At 39.3% G+C, this 17,655-nt stretch overlaps 2 protein-coding genes across 3 annotated transcripts in view; one reads left to right on the forward strand and one right to left on the reverse strand.

Moving 5' to 3' along the window:
* The window catches only part of pkn1a (protein kinase N1a), a 33,730-nt gene extending 18,944 nt beyond the window's left edge, over nt 1-14,786 (reverse strand). Inside the window, exon 1 of the mRNA XM_057331508.1 lies at nt 14,142-14,786. Coding sequence (XP_057187491.1) covers nt 14,142-14,162 — 21 coding nt within the window. The 5' untranslated portion in view covers nt 14,163-14,786. The remainder of the gene's footprint in view (nt 1-14,141) is intronic.
* Nucleotides 14,787-15,527: 741 nt separating this feature from the next.
* Nucleotides 15,528-17,616, forward strand: lg4h19orf67 (linkage group 4 C19orf67 homolog). 2 transcript variants are annotated; one of them, XM_057331236.1, is made up of 8 exons: nt 15,528-15,612; nt 15,786-15,907; nt 15,977-16,154; nt 16,391-16,532; nt 16,692-16,792; nt 16,908-17,084; nt 17,168-17,320; nt 17,470-17,616. In XM_057331236.1, the coding sequence occupies exons 2-8, from the start codon at nt 15,817-15,819 to the stop codon at nt 17,612-17,614; spliced, it is 987 nt and encodes a 328-aa protein (XP_057187219.1). In that variant the 5' UTR covers nt 15,528-15,612; nt 15,786-15,816; the 3' UTR covers nt 17,615-17,616. The 2 variants fall into 2 exon arrangements, with proteins under 2 accessions (XP_057187219.1, XP_057187220.1); XM_057331237.1 differs by lacking the exons at nt 15,528-15,612; nt 15,786-15,907 and having other exon boundaries at nt 16,041-16,269.
* Nucleotides 17,617-17,655: the final 39 nt, after the last annotated feature.

Below are 17,655 nucleotides of genomic sequence, written 5' to 3' on the forward strand. Positions count from 1 at the left end.
AGAAAGAAAGAAAGAAAGAAAGAAAGAAAGAAAGAAAGAAAGAAAGAAAGAAAGAAAGAAAGAAAGAAAGAAAGAAAGAAAGAAAGAAAGAAAGAAAGAAAGAAAGTTTTGCAAATTCCATTTTTTTATGAATTTCATTCAGTTTTGTGCAATTCCATATTGTAGATCTAATTCTATTTATTTGAGAATTAATTTTTGCCAAACTCTATACATATTTCATAAAAATATAATTAAAAAAATATTTTTGTAGAAACATTATCCTGGATGCATTCTCATGCTTGACCACCAGGGGCATTGCTGCGTGAACTCAACCGTTCAACGGTCTCTGTTTAATGTCAATGTACAGGAGGAACCTTCGTTGATGTGATTTTGGAAGAGTGTAGCTGCTATAATAGCAGATTTACGAAGACAGACTGCAGATGCAAACAGATGATGCGTAAAAGGGTCGCTAAATAATGGGGATGTAAAGATTAGCGTGAGCAGCGTTTACTGTAGCCAATCTGGTTCAGATCTGGTCCCAGACGCTTGTCTGGAAGGCCATCTTAAGTGCATTTTTAGACTGTGCCTAAAAGTCACAGTGTAATGAAGAATTAATGCCATAATGTTGTAGCCATCTAAAAATAACCTTAAAGTCTGTGTGTGCAAGGTAAGCCAGTCATTTAGGGACACCATCTTTAAGTAACACTGGTTTAAAATCCCTATAAAAACTCCTACAAACAGGTTAATATTAGAGATGCACCGATACTAAATTTCTCCACCGATACCGGCAGCCGATTATTCAAAGTGATATCTGTCGATACCGATTCTGAAGATTAAATTAATATTTCTTATTTTTCTGAATGTTATTAATTGATGTAATTGAAATAATGACTATTATTATTGAACATTAAACTGGTGATGTTTCTTAACAATTTCTATATACAGAGCACAAATTCATTGCATTTTCCTGTCCTCTTTTGATTGACAGGATATATCGGCCATCATCATTGGCTGTTTTTAAACTATCAGCCGATAGCCGATAATGTAAAAAAAATTGCTTTTATCGTCCGATACCAATTATTGGCCGATATATACGTAATCTCTAGTCAATATAAATATACTAAAAATAAATAATAAATGTACATGTCCAAAAAACAATCTTACAGCTGTCAAACATAACTTTTACCTTTCTATCGCCATCTCTGTTTGAAAGATAAAATTGCAGGTTCAGTGAGTTGAAATCAAATGACAACAAAGATATAAGCTTGTATGGTTTCTGTCTATGGCTAAAAAGCGTATGTAATGTGATTGAACGTAAACATATTAATATAACACAATATTTAACTACTACTTAAAGTGGAAGTTCACCCAAAAATCAACTTTGTGTGATTTTTTACTCACCCACATGACATTAAACATGTTTAGAGAACTTCCGGCGTCTTCGGGGCACAAATAAAGATATTTAGGTGACATCCGAGAGTTTTCCAGGCCTCCTCATTGAAACCACAGTGTCAGTTTTTGCCAAGGTCCAGAAAAGTACTAAAGACATCGTTAAATTGGTCCATCTGCGCATAGTGGCTCAGTTTAATTTTTTTGAAGCGACGAGAATGCTTTGTGCGAAAAACAAACCAAAATACCGACTTTAATCGATATATTCTCCTATTGTCAGTGTATGGGGCGCGTTCACGAGAGCACTTCTTCTTCTTCTGCATGTAAACACAGAGTTGCGCTTCCGCGTTGTGAGTCAGTGCGCCATCATCCAATAGGGGCAAGCCCCATGTGGCGTTCGGCGCACAAACCTGTCTACTTTTGAAGTGCTCTCGTCCAAGAAGAAGACGAAGAAGTGCTCTCGTGAACATGAAGAAGGTCTCCCAGACAGCCCTGATGTTAGCTCTCGCTCTATTCAAGCCGAACTACACCCCAACATTGCTCAGTCTCAGGTCACGCTTACACACACATACACACACAGAGAGAGAGAGAGAGAGAGCTCTATTCAACTGAGAATGCCAGCGAATCGGAGATCCGTCAAGCCCCTCAGGCCGAATCACTGTCCTCCATTCTGTCTTCCACTCTCGGGCCAGTCATGAGCTCGCCCTTACCCTCATTTTATCTCAGGGCGGCTGGATACTTCAGACAGAGAGAAATAAAGAAACAGTGTTCGAGACAGAGAAACAGAGGGAAAGGTTAAGACTGTGACAAAGAGATAAAGTATGACTGTGAGGGAAGAGAGCAAAGGGGGAGCAGTTGGGCAACAGTGAGGAAAAAGGAATTGGGTCACAAGGACAGTAATTCTCAAACTGTGTTTTAGACGTCAGTTTGTTCGCTGTCTGCATGGGAAATGCTTTTAGGAAGGGACTTAGGGAGTGCTATGGGATGCTACATGTAAGTTGCCGCCATATTGCAACAGTCCACTCTTATTATTCATTTACTAGTCATTCAGGCAACTCATCGACTAATCAACTGAAAATATGTAGAATTGCCCGTCCCTAAAGGAACCATCAGAAAACCCCCACAAATTTCAGACTAAACATGGCCATGAGATCACAAGAACACTGGAAAAAGGAAGGAAGTAGAAAAAAGTGAACAGAAGCTTGTGGTCGCCCTCTTTCTACATACACACACAAACACACACGGACACATCTGCAGCATTCCTGACATTCCCTCGTGGTGAACGTCAGTGTTTAATGTCAGATTGATGAATGGACATGAACGCCCACCAACACACAACTATATCTACACACACATATATGGAGATTTTGGAGCAAAATAATATAGATGGCATTGACACAGTCTGAGTCGTTCCTGAGTTATTTCAGGCTAGATAGTGGACGATGGAAAGAAATGACTACTATGCTTGATTACACTTTTTTATTTTGTGTAGTTTAAACATTTGTTGGATATAATGGTTAAAGGGATAGTTCATCCAAAAATGAAAAATCTGTCATAATTTACTCACCCTCAGGTGGTTTCAAACCTGTATAAATTGCTCTGTTCCAATAAACACATAGAAAGGTATTCGGAAGAATGTATTAAGCAATTTTCAGTTCTGGGTCATCATCCACTACCATAGTAGGAAAAGAAATTGTGTATTTTTTTGTTTTGTTGAACACATAATGAGATATTTTGAAGAATATAGGAAAATAAAGAGTTCTGGGGCACCTTTGACTACCATTTAATTCTTCCTACTATGGTAGTCAATGATGTCTTGGACCTGAAAATTACTAACATTCTTCCAAATATCTTTCTTTGTGTTCATCAGAACAAAGTAATTTATACTGGTATGAAATGACAGAATTTTCATTTTTGGGTGTACTAGCCCTTTAAGATGCTGTCTTATAAGGCTGCTTGGCCATGTAGGCAGCTGTCTAGATTTTGAACAGAGCTTGAGTGTGTGAGTCCTTTAGGAGATCATTGTGTATTTCACCATGGGTTTCCAGTGTGTTCATTATGGGTTGGGATGAATGGTGTGTGTGTGTGTGTGTGTGTGTGTGAGCACGCACATAGTTCAGATGAATAGTTTCATTGTAGCATCATCAGGAGAAAACCTTCTTAAAATCTTGATTGTGCTCAAAATCTGACTGATGGAAGCTATCATTGTACTGCTGTGGATTACTTTCTAGATAAATGCTCTTTTAACTGCACTTGAATCATTTTAAAGGTTCAATGTGTAATTTTTGGAGGATCTTCAGAGGTGTTTTCCCATGTCATTTATTTCATTTTTTTAATTCTGGTAATACTTTCCCTTTATTTATATTTATGTGCCCTAATAATCTTCAGTTAAAATCTGAAAATGCACTTCTGCCCTCTAATGACAATCCATCTCAAATGACGTAAGTTAGACGGCTTGGGCGGAGCATCCGTTAACTCCTCCCCTTCAACTGTCAGCCTGCTCCCAGTTCCATTTTCCAATGCAACGGCTGTTTTTATGCATCCAATCAAATCGCAATGTAAAAACAAGCCACGCCCACTATTTTTTACCATTCTAAATTTCGTTTCACTTGTAAATGCGTCAGAATACGGAAGTAAAAACGATTGCAACTTCCAGTTCACGGGGACTTTAAAGATCGGGTAACATGCTATTTAATGCATTCTGACTTCTTTACAATGTTAAACATGCTGGGTTCTCATGCTTGACATGGTCAACTTGTTAAAAAAGAATTGGACGTATGACAAAGTATTTCTGTGCTTGACACACTCCCCCAGCACTCCAACTTGTTTCGGAAAGTTTGGATCCCTGTTTCGTAACGGAGATCCTATTCCTTTTATTGGGCAATTCTCCCGGGAAAAGCACGCCCACTGCAAGGCGAAAGAAATAGCCCGTCCACCCGTCAACCGACGAGCTATAGGAACCCCCGCTCACCTTCAAGATTGGCTGCACTGTGGGCCTGCAGCTGCAGCTCGTTACTCTTGCAATTGTGAGAGAAGTTGAGGTGTGTTTGTTTGTTCACGGCATTTCAGTGATGGATGTTATATAAACGGTGGATATAATGCTGGATTTGGAGATCGTTTGAAACTGATAGATGGCGCATTCCCAGTGCTAAAAGATGCCGGACATGAACTGCACGCAGTAAGTCAAACTAAGTCATATGTCTGTGTTTTGTTGGCAATCGGCACGTATGTGCATAATGTAAAAAACATGAAGGGATTAATGTGATCGATGTTGTATTGTGTGCTCGTGCTATAATTCCGTCCCTCCTGCCTGCCTCCAGCAGCCCGTCTTTTTCCGTAAATAATTGTACAGCTGTATCTCTCTTTTAAAAAAGTTGATCAAACTAAATACTCTTCGAAGGTATGACGTACGTAACCTTGATAAGCGGGTCTGGTTCGCTCATTGGTTGGCACGTGGGCGGGCAATTTCTTTCGCCTTGTCCAATAAAATGAATAGTATCCCTGTTACGAAACAGAGATCCAGACTTATAAAAAACTTTCCGAAACAAGTTGGAGTGCTGGGGGAGTGTATCAAGCATAGAAATACTATGTTATTCATCCAACTCGTTTTTTAACAAGTTGACCATGTTAAGCATGAGAGGCCAGCACGTTTAACAGTGTAAAGAAGTCAGAATGCATGAAATAGAATGGTACCTGATCTTTAACAGCTTTGGTCTCGTTCTACTACCCTCCCGAGACGGTATCCTCTGACATCACTAAACGCGGTTGCTACGACATCAGTTGTTCTGGATACCTGTGTGTACACACCTGTCTGTGACCACTCCCAATACAGGTTTCCGTCATTGCATGTATCATATACAACAAAGTACAATTATCCCAACAGAGCTGATCATATCTAGTACATCTGATAAACGTGGAAACATGCATCGTGTATGTGTGATATGTTTGCATAAGTTGAAAAAAGCTTCCTTGTGCAAACCATCTGATCCTGTTGATGGATGGAGAGGCTTGTGTTTCACTGTTATTCAACTTCCACGTATCTTTGTTCAGCGTATGTATGTGTGTGTGGATAAGGAAATCCGTCCATCTCTTCCTGGAGTGGATCATTTACAGAGCGGTGCTTAAATTTGTCATTTAATTTGAAAGGTTATCTCAGATTTGATGAATGATTGAAGATTGTTGAGTTGTAAGTTAACTGCTAATGTGTCGCTGTTTTATCAAATCGTATAACATTCGGACACACCCAGAGTCAGGGGATTGGGCCGAGACTCATTGACTTATAGAGGTGCTCTTCCTCAAACACATTTCTACACACGTCCATGCAGATATACACACGTGGTCAAATACACAAGCACAGGAAGGCGTGCACATCCTCCTTTCTAAAGTGACAGACAAGTGTTTTGCTGATCTTTCATTCAACACTCAAATGTTAAACGTTTCTTTTCTATATCTACTTTTACATTGAGCCCAGTGGGAAACCTGTGGCCCTAATTGCTTTATTTTATTTATTTATTTGTTAAATGGAAACATTGTTGGAATACTATGCAAAGCATTCATTATACAGGGTCCCCGGTTATGGCATCCATCTAAATGTACGTTTTATTAAATCCGATCGATCCGATGTGTCTTGTGAGATCCTACTGGTCTCACGAGAACACAATTGCCTTATGCAATTGGCATGACGGAGTGCTGGGCTCGAAATTGTGACCATTTTAGTCACATATGCTCCCTAATTTTATCCTGAGCGAACTCAAAATATATTTGGGAGCATTTGTGTGAGTGCACATTTTGTTGTGGTGTGACTTGTTTTCATTACTGTACATAACACGCCAATAACTGCACAAAGTATGTGCGTGCTTTGAGCTACAGTGACGGGTCCGGCCATTTCCTATCCCGCAGTGCTACTCTCCCACCGGTTTTTTATGTAAACACGTGTTAGACGGACGGGTTTCAACGTTCGCGCGCATCTGCAGCGCCTCGTGCATAAGCACTAGTGTTTACGGCGGTTATCGCTGACAGCAGCGCTTTGGGAACGCAAGGCTGTACAGCAGCTGAGCTGACTGTACCACAAGTATAGTACAAGTTTCATAAAGTACAAGTTGATTTTGTAGTGCCTACATTTTTTGTATTTTGTGTTAAGGTGAATTAAATACTATTTTTCCCTATATATTTTATCATTGAAGATTTATTTTAAAAAGTCTAAAAATCTCGTCTCGTTCTCGTGAACCCAGTCTCGTGTCTCGTCACATACCATTCACTACCAAAGTAGGAAAAATGACAATTGTAGTCAAAAGTATCCCAGAACTGTTTGCTTTTCTACATTCTTCAAAATACATTTTTTTGTGTTCAACAGAACAATGAAACTTATAAAGAAATTTTTCCTACTATGGGAAGACAGAATTTTCATATTTGGGTGAACTGTTCCTTTAAGCATATAGCTACTATAAGTGGCTGCATTCAAGACAAATGACAGAAGCAACTAAATAGCAGTTACATAATGTACTTTATGTAATAATCTGACTAAACGAAGTATAATCTGACTAAAACTGACATTAACATGATGAGTAATCCTTACAATGATATCTGCAAGGCTATTTGATCAGCCAATGTTTGGCCACCATCTGTATCTGCCGATAACTAAGCTGACTTGGACGATTAACAAAAAGAGTATTTCACTCGTGTAATTGTTATTTTTTAATTTTTGGATGAGCTATCCCTTTTTACCCATCCCATTTTACCCCCACAAAAAGAAAATGAATGACACAATTTCACTAAATGAACAAAATTATTTCTGTAGTTTCAATAATGAGCTTCTGTCAGGAAAACAAAAGAGGAGGAAAAATCCCCCAAATCCTAAACGTTCTTTAAATGCAATCTGATCACCAAAAGTCTGATAAAAGCAGAGTGAGACGGGGGGGTCATTTTTTAGAGTGGGGGGTGTAGAGGGAGCAGCAGAGCAGCTGGCTTTTCTGCTTTGAACAAAGAGGATGGGAGAGAGAGAGAGAGCGAGAGAGAGAGACATTACAGCCGCTACTACACCCTGCGGATCAGTTTACAACACCCAAACTGTTGCAGCTCTCAGACAAAGAGCAACAGGACAGTGTGGATATATCTTCAGTAGTGTGTGCTGGCTTTCGAATCATTAAACATGAATGACTTTAGGCTGTATTAACAGGGTGGTTCCAGATAAATGATTTCACAGGACAAGGTGTATTGAAATAACTCATTTTTTGGAGTGCTAAAAATGTTTTTTGTTTAGTTTGTTTGTTTAGTTTTCATGTTTTTTTTTGTTAATGTTGTAATCTCTCCAAATATTTTTAAAGTGATGGTTCATCCAAAAAAGAAAGATATTTTTTACTCGCACTCATGTCAACATGTATGACTTTCATTCTGCAGAACACAAAAGGCGATATTTTGAAGAACAACCTTGACCCTCAATGACTTCCATTGTATGAACACAAAACCCCCGAGACATTTCTCAAAATATCTTCTTTTGTGTTTCACAATAGGAAGAGTCCAATTAGGGCTGGACGATATTTATCGCGATTCACACTAATTATACGTCTAAATAGATTCTGAAATCGATTCTGTGTTTTATGCACAGCTCTTCCGTGAACTCTTTGATCAGTAGGAAGTACGATCTAAAATCACTTCGCAACTGAGTCGTTTATAACATGCATTTGAAAAAGCAACACTCGTCAAACATCATTATTATAAATAGGGATGCACCGATATGCAAATTTTGGCCGATAACCGATCATTCTTGAACATTGTAAGCCGATAACCGATATATTGGCCGATATGCAGTATCTAAATATTAACAACATTTTCCGAGACTGAAAATTATTTCCCCCCCTGAAAATCATGTACCAAGCCCACTTTACACTTTAAAACTTTCTGTTATAATGTTTATTTCATAAACTAAAGATGTTCATCCAGAGCAACCCAGAAAGGTGTTGTCATTAGCCTCAAGTCTAACAGGTCTCAAGACAGAAAGCATTCAGACAGCAGTCTGCTTCAAACATTATGCTTTTGTTCCTTACACATTCATATATATCTACATCCAACATCAACAATGTTTTGCTAATAGCAGTAAGTGAATGATCACGACAGAAATACAGTACTGTACTGTATTTTACTGCTGCGTGCAGCTGAAGTGGTTCAACCAGAGGAAATGATATATAATTTGTGTCAGTTGTGGCCTAGTGGTTAGAGAGTTGGACTCGTAGCCAGAAGGTCACTGGTTCAATTCTCAGTGCCACCAGGAAATGACTGAAGTGCCCTTGAGCAAGGCACCTTACCCCTGTTTGCTCTGCAGTGATAACAGCCCACTGCACCCTACTTGTAAGTCGCTTTGGAAAAAAGCGTCTGCCAAATGAATAAATGTAAATGTAAATAATTTATCGGCTACAATATATCTAGCCTAAATTTTATTATCTACATGGACGATAATTTATCGTGCATCCCTAATTATAAATATACTTTATTATCAAGAAAATACCTGAAAAGGTTTGAAGAACAGCGATAGAATATGACCATTGGCGTTTCCTGGAACTGTGTGTGTAAATCGTTCTTCTTCTGTGTTCCATATTCAGAGTTTCTGCGTGAGAGTGCCCTCTTGCTTTCGGATGTTGCTGCATTTAACCATAATTCATTGAGGAAACTGACAATAAGAATTGCACGATATATAACCCAGCCCTAAATCCAATACAGGTTTTGAACTACATAAATGATGACAGAATTGTTATTTTTGGGTGCATTGTAATGTTACCGTCATCTCAAATGGCCGAACGAGTAAACGCATCACAACAGATGCTTCGTTTAAACGAGAGAACAAGAGAGGAACGGCTTGTGTTTACAAAGTAAATGAGCACTTTACACCCAGATCAATGTATGGAGGACAAGCCCAAGGCATTGCAATAATGGCAGTGTGGTTTTAGTAATGGGATAGTTATGCAAGCAAAGCTCTTCTAATGCCGAGAACGCTGGATCATGAGCGGGAGTCATCGTGGCAACTGATGTCACGACCGATGTTGTGACAACAGGGAGGAGCAGGAAGGGAACAAGGCTTCGGCAACACATGGGCAGAGTTTGCCTTCATGAGGTCATGAGAAAATGCAGCTGTTTTACACTTGGGGAAACAACAGGAAGGGGAGGCGATCAAGTTTCTGAACTAGTCGACGGAGCATTAAAACAGCTGTCGATTGGTTTAGACAGAATGACATCAGCATTCTCTTTAAAGATCGACTTGTTACAGAGAAGTTAAAGGGATAGTTCACTTTTCATCCTTTTTTTTCATGACTTTCTTTTGCTGAACACAAAAGATATTTTGAAGAACGTTGATCCCCATTGACTTACATTGTATGGACACATACATTTGTGACATTTCTCAAAATATCGTCTATTGTGTTTCACAGAAGAAAAAAAAGAGTCATATACATGTTCTGAACAATACAACAGTGAATTTTTATTTTTGGCTGAACTATCCCTTTAAGAGCCAAAGATAATACGATTGCCCAGACAGACAACACAAACAGGCACATGCTTCAACTCAGCAACCGTATCAAGGGATATTTATGGAAACCACCAAAGACAAACACAAGTTAGTCCGATCCAGCGCTCACACAATGACATAAACCTGGCCCAGGAGGTTAACACAAACATGAACAAGCGCATGAGGGTCGGTAAACAGGTTGAGGGTGTGGCGAAGAAGCAGGACATGAAGTTACTGAAGAATACGATATGGAGCTCTGGAAACACAATGGAGTCCATTATGTCCGAGCAGCAGACACATGTCCTCCTGATCCCCTCCAAAACTGCACCGTCAGCCAAGAACACCACAGCCAATCACATGTGAGCCTAGTGTTGTCAAAAGTACCGGTACTTCGGGTCCAAGTCGGTACCTAAAAATAAAAAAGTTGTCGGTACCTAATTTTCATAAGACCCGGTACCACCGACGTACCGGGTCAACCGGGTACTGATGCTCTGTCTGACAGGTTGTCAGTCGGAAACTTTTTATAGACGCAATAAGACGTGATGAGCGGATAAGCGCGGCTCCGATCCACAAGAGATGCGCACAGAAATACTTCAGATTAAAGTCATATCACGAAGAAAACGAACAGAGTTTTGTGGTGAAACGAGGAAGCATCCGGATTTAAGTTAACAAGTTCAAGCGGTAAGTTTCAAATTCTGTTCGCGTTTGCATTATGAATGTTGTAGCATATGTTAAGTTAAAGGTTACGTTAAAACAAACGTCCCTGTTTGCGTGTTAATTTGTTAGCGCCAATGCTAATCCAGTCAAGTGTCCTTATTAACCATTTAATGCTTTTATAACTGTAATGGGGTAAAATAAGTGGGAGGACAGGATGGGGTTTACAGTACCTATTTTATATAGGCCTATCTGCAATCTATGTGCTAGAAAACTATCATACTAACTGTATGACTAGCAATGTGTATGTCTTGGATAGATAACTCTATTAGGTTTAAAAAGCCACATTTAAACTAAAGAAAAATATATCTGTTGCATTTATTATTTTAATATACAGTTACCTTAATGTAAGTAATCTTGTGTAAATGCAGTATAAAAACTGAGGTTTGTTTTAATATTGCATATGCATGTTTGTTCAGTCAGTTGACTTACTGAAGTTTATTCTATTTGTCTTCTACAGCAGCAGACTGAGGAGGATGTTCATGAGCATGAAAGACCCCAGTGAGCACACAACCGTTTCGGGAACAATTAACTTGTATACTTCATGTATACAAAATGGCATTGCTTTCTATACATTTATATTAACAATGAGCTTTATTAATAAAATTGTGTTTCAATTAGCATGTACTGGTGTTTTGCTTTGGTACCGAAATTGGTACCGAGAACCGTGGAATTTTACTGGTATTGGTACCGACTACTGAAATTTTGGTACCGTGACAACACTATGTGAGCCATAACATTTTTAGCTGATAGAAATTCAAGCATGCTTGTATTCTTTCACTGAGATCATTTTCTTTGGAGAATTCCAAATAGTTTCATATAATGAAATTAAATGAGGAATGGGGCTGTTAAGTTTCAAAGAACCGATGAATGATTCATATATTTTGGATCTTCTGAGCTCACCCCAGTTTTCTCTCATTTTCATTACAGAGTAATAATTCATATTTTGTGTAACAGGCTGTAAAGAAAAGTCATGTGTTTTTGAAATGACACGATGAAACAAAAATAAAACTTGTATGTTTCAGTAGGGCTGCCCAACAATTAATCGCGATTAATCGCATCCAGAATAAAAGTCTGTGTTCACATAACATTCACATACTGTATGTCTGTGTACTTAGGGTTTGTACTTATAAACACATTATATACACATATATATATTACGAAAAACATATAAATGTTTAAATATAATTTAAATACTTGCAAAATGAATATGCACAGTGTGCAGACATATATTATGTAAACACAAACTTGTATTCTGGATGCGATTAATCGCGATTAATCGTTGAACAGCCCTAGACTGAACTATTCTTTTTCTATTATAATGGCTTGTGTCAATTCAACACAAACAACACAACGACCAAAACATCCGTCCGCAGTTTAAAAACCCAAATGAAGCAGAAACAGGTGCATCATGCATGGCAATTGTCTAACTAACGTACGTACAAGGTCATCGGTGTGATGATGGTATTTATTGATGAAAGCACAATTCTGTTAAAAGCTGGTGAAGACACCACAGGAAACAGGGCATTCTCTTTCTATTAAGCGGGTTGCGAGCATGGCTAATGCATAGCAGGAACTTACTCAATAAAACACGCTGATGCAAAACACGGCAGGTTATTTGAGTTCATACGGACGAGGCTTTGCAGAAAGCTCTAGCACATCACATTAAGTTCTGTCACCTCCATCTGTGAACCAGTAAGCTGATGAGCAAAAAAACTGTTAGATTATATCGTGGACGAGTCTGAGATGCGTTCGCATACAGAATCTCCAGCTGTGTGAGATGATCAAGTAATATTGTCTGTCGCACCTATGAAGTAAAACATTTAAAAGCATTCAACAACCCCAAAATGCTCATTATGTGACTCAGTTGTTGTCATTGACTTGCTGACATAATCACATTCCGGTTTAGTCATCCTACGTGTGTTTGTGAGAGCCTTTGACCAAAGACATTGTTAATGCTGATGGTGTAGGACAGACACTTTACGTAACAGTGAGAATCACTACCATATTACTGGCTTCATCTGTCATTGACAACACATGTCTCTTAAGGCAGTGGTTCTCAAACTTTTTCGTTGTAAGGCCCCCTTTGTGTAGGGTGCATCGTTTTGTGGCCACCAAATAAACATATAATCTCAAAATAGATTTATAATCTTAAATTTAGAATTTTAATTAAACCAAAAACATATGCCGGTAAGGTATACAGTGCTGGAAACTTAATTATTTTGTTTGGTGGTCTAATTTTTCTAATGTTTGATTCCATAAAATGTATGATACATTTCTATATTTAAATAAAATGCCACAAAATCTGTGGTCTCCCTGGATCCATCTTGGGGCCCCCCAGGAGGCTACGGCCCCCAGTTTGAGAACCACTGTCTTAAGGTATTCTCTTACTAATCTCTTTTGACCAGGCCTGTCCTAGGATGGGGGACAACCTGGAAGGTGATAATGGGGGGAGGCCACTAAATATATCTTTACGCCAGGTGACCGGGTATGGGGGGGTGGGGGGTTCTGGCGGCCAACCTTGTAATTTTGTCCCGGGCCTCATAAATTTAAATGACCCTGCTTCTGACAACAATCAACATGCATACAGAAAAGTTGCCACTGTTAAGTCCAAAGGCCCGTTCACAACAAAACCGCAACCTATAAAGTTTAAAAGTGGCTCTCGATTTCTAAGAATAGCAGAGTCCACCCCACACTTATAACAATGCAGGGCAACATTGTCATTAGGATCACTTTCAAAGCATTTTTTCCCAGTTGTTAAATGATAAACTTCCTATTTAAAAGGTGTTAAAGGTGAAGCTGCATTGTGCAAGCTAAGAATAAGCTTAGAATAAACAGAACATTATTGTCCGTTGGTGTGAACACTAAAGTTTTCGATATTTTTGGTTATCGTTCTTAGTGTGTACAGGCATTAAATGTGAGATGGTGCAAAATAAATCAACATGTTGAATGTGAAATTAAACGAATAGTCAAATATCATTATTTATTTACAATGGTCGCTGTATATTTTGAAACATGATTATTAGCTAATAATGTAAATACTTGCGAACTAGTCGATTTGTTGTTTGGTTTTGATCTTTTTTTGCATAAGAATCTGGACAGCATTTGTGGTCACATTACATAACAAGTCTGGCTTACGTTTCCTTGACGATACACAGAAAGATATATAAAATGCTAGATAAAAGGGAAAGTTTTTTTATAACAGATATAACGGTCACCCTCCGACAAACCACCATGAGGAGTGTGGGAGAAAACATAAATATTTATATTAAACACAGACCGGATCTTAAACAGATGAGCAGGGCTTTTCAGAAGAAATGCCATAAATGTCGTGACCAGCCCAAACATTTTGTCTGTGTTTAGTCACCAAAACGTCCTTTTCCACCCTAATGGAAGAGAAATGACCCTTTACATCAGGGGTGGAAGAGGGGACACCATCACTTCAGATGGGTTTGAAGGCATGTCCCGGATCTTAAAACCCAACTCTTTTCTTCTTCTTCTTTTATTCAACAGGATTAGTTTAAAGCAATAAAACACTGGTCAAAGAACAAAGTGGTCAACTTACTTGGATGGAGTCATTAGCCATGGTTGTCTCTGAATGTCGTTTTTTCCTCTTGGTTTATTGCCAATGATTGCCAACAAAGAGGTCCTACACGTCTGTCAGCTGGCAAAGCAACACTGTATAATCCGTTTCAGAAGTCGATTAAAACTCACCGCTTGAAATAAATGCTTTTGCATTACTGTCAGACCCGATACAGGTCCGTATTATATCAGGTCAATGGCTCTTCCAGACTTTCCTCCAATTCAACGCGAAAGGCGAAAATAAAAGAAGTGCAATTAATTAAAACACGCGAAATAAAAGCTTGTCCTCTGAAAGCACCTCGATTCTGAAATCTCACCGTAAAAAGCACATATCTGTCCACGGCATTCTGAAGTACTTCGTTACGTCTGTATACATGCACCGCACTCGTTGCTTGCTTGCACCGGGAAGGGCAAACGGACAAAAATGTGCCGTTTCTGTCATTGCATCACCCGAAAACACCAACGCAAATATTTATCGCAACCGTCATCAAAGCAGGCCCGAGGTGTACACATTTACAGCGGGCGAAAAAACGTAAAAACCGCTCCTCTCTACGTAAAGGGATAGTCTCCCCTGTGTGTATGATGATAGCTCGCGCGGGAGGGTCGTCGGTTTAGTATCCCCGGGCACGCGCACTGTGGACTCTGCCAGTGCACCGGTTGCGTGCCGCGGGTCACGTGACCTCGCATTGTGTCCACAGGCAAATTAACTTGGTTTCGTCGCGCTCTCGTTGGCAGAGGCAGCATTTCAAACTGTTGATTCATGTTGCGACACATACACGTGCAAAGACTGCAGCGGTTAGTCAAGCTTTGCATACAAATAAAAGGTGTTTGTAATGAAATGTTTAAAGGAAGAGTTCAGCAATAATACATAGCGGGATATAGCGTGTATAATTAGAGCCCTGATTACTTTAATGATCATGCAATCGTGCATTTATTATCATTTTTTTAGCATGCCCCTATGGGATAAACTAGTACCACTACAGTACAAATCATTTTGGTTTCATTGAAGAACAAACCATACAGGTTTTGGAACAAATAATTTGGAAATAAATAATCCGAGGACTTTTATTTTTTAAGGTGAACAGTTCGTTTATTGTTGTTTACCCAAAACTAAAAATGGTCTCATTATTTACTCAGCCCAACGCCATACATCTTTCTTTCTTGAGGTATAGATAAGATTATACCTTAAGAAATATATATTTTTTCTTTAATTAATATAATTAATACATTAATAAGATCCCAGAAACGACTGGACGGGTTGCGGAATGGGAAAGGATGTAACATTACGAGTACAAATATGGTCGTACGTAACCCGCGACGTAAATTAAAAGTGCGTCACTCCGGCTCCATTACTTTTAGTGTTTGCATTTATTAGGTCAGTCACACACGGACAACGGTCTTATAAAAATGACAACAATTAGTTAGCCAGTTAGTCAACTTTTCTGTAACTGCAGGTGTGTGCACTTACATGGGTTTAGTATTATATAACATAACATTATGATGATTTTGTCGTCGAGTATGCTTATAATATAATAGAATGTGTTGACGTGTTTGTAGATGGGTAATTATCGCATGGGTAAGGATCACATTATTTTTGAATGGATTTTAATTTACATATTCGTCACAGAGTATTACGTGGTTGTGGGCCTGCTGACTTGATGGCTAACTTTTGGAACGAGTTGTCTCCATCATGCAAGGAAACAGATGAGACGGGAGAGATGACAGGAGAGGTTACACAACCTTTTGAAGGTAATAAAGAGGAAAAACAGAAGTTAAGATGATGGGAAAATCAAATATCGTTGATGGTTATTTTGTTAGCAAAGGACGTTGCAGTGGCGCCCTCTTTTGGTGATGGTGGATGTTTAGTTGAAAGCGCAGCGGACGCTTCATCGTGTCAGGAAAAGGAAATGATGGATGACAAAATCTCTCCCATCGAAGGACAACTTCAGTATCTGTTAAATAAGGCAGATGAGATTCAATTCGAGCTGGTGTGGAGGTGTGATAACAGGATTTTCTTTTTTGTCCTGCGTTATTTCCAAGGATACCAAATTACAAGTATTTATGTCACAATTACATTGCCTTCATGCATTTGATAGACACTTCCAAAGCGAGTAAGTGCATTCAATCCAATATTTGTTTTATTAGTGTATGTTTACTTATTGCTTTATAGTCAAGCGTCTTTTGGCATTTGACAAAAGCTATGTCCGCTTTTGTATATTACGGTTGTTGTAGTTCAGGCTTCCAGAATGACCGGTTGGCTGGTCTTATTCCAATGTTCTTGCAAACTTGTGAGCCGTACTTCACTTACCTGGAGACCACAGCCAGAAACAACCACGCCCTCCACCCGCCCCTCCCCATTTACATATGCACACAGGTGAGACGCTTTTATTCTGTAAGTCACATTGCACTGTAGGTAAACATGAAACTGAAGAAGCCGCATGTAACCATACACACAGAGAAGCACGGCTTCAAATGAACTGAACACGAGAAGCTAGGAACTCTGTAGGAACCCAAATGTTTACTTTGTTTACAGCTTTTGCAGTTCTCGCAGCAGCTGTGCTCTCGTCTGGAGCAGCTGGTGTTGATGTACGCTTCCTTCAGCATCATCTCCATAGAGGAAAATGATCCAGCAAGGTATAAACCTATAATAAACTATAGATGATGGTGTGGATGCAGTATCCTTTTTGTCACTGTGTAACCAACTTTGTGAAACAATATGTTATATATATACATTTCTTATTTTTTACAGTATCTCACACTTTTTTACTGGCCAGTTTAAAATAGACAACATGAAGCTGTCCATCTTCCGGTACTGTTGTCCCACCCCCTTTCTGGCCTCAGCCAATACTGGGCTATACAAGCGTATGCGCTGGAACGTGGAGCGAGAGGATGAAGGGGAAGTTGAGAGCAATATCAATGCAGATTTGTGAGTGACGTTTATGATTAATGATGTCATAGACAGTGTAAAAGGATAGGTAACACTTTTCCTGTTCACCCATACCTCCACAGTTATTATCTGTGTTGTGAGGATGTATTTGAGGAAGCAGAAGCCGACGGAGACGATACATCAACAGAGAGCGAAAGCCGAGTGACAAGACTCTGGTCTATTGGTCAGTGGAACCAGACGTACCCTGACCCAGACACAGATGACATCACCGACTGGTAATGGAATGTCAAACAGGAAAAAGTGAAGGATTGAAACGGTCCTCTTGTCCAAATATCCTATAATCGATTATCTGTTTTTTAGCATGCGTTATTTACCATGTAATGCATTTATACTTGCTGCTAAATTTATTCTGTTTGTGTTAAAGGGTTTTGTGTTCAGTCCCTTGTGCCCAGTACAAGCAGCTGTTGTGTCTGGGAAATGAAGAGCCGTCATATTGCACTGCCACAGACTGGCTGTTGGGGGCGCTGCTGTCCGAGGAAACACATGGTACACTTGTCTCCGAGACATGAGGTGGTACATGTATGATGCCACACCTAATTGGGATAGAAAT

Source organism: Triplophysa rosa, linkage group LG4 (assembly GCF_024868665.1).
Source record: "Triplophysa rosa linkage group LG4, Trosa_1v2, whole genome shotgun sequence".
In the NCBI taxonomy this organism is placed as follows: Eukaryota; Metazoa; Chordata; class Actinopteri; order Cypriniformes; family Nemacheilidae; genus Triplophysa; species Triplophysa rosa.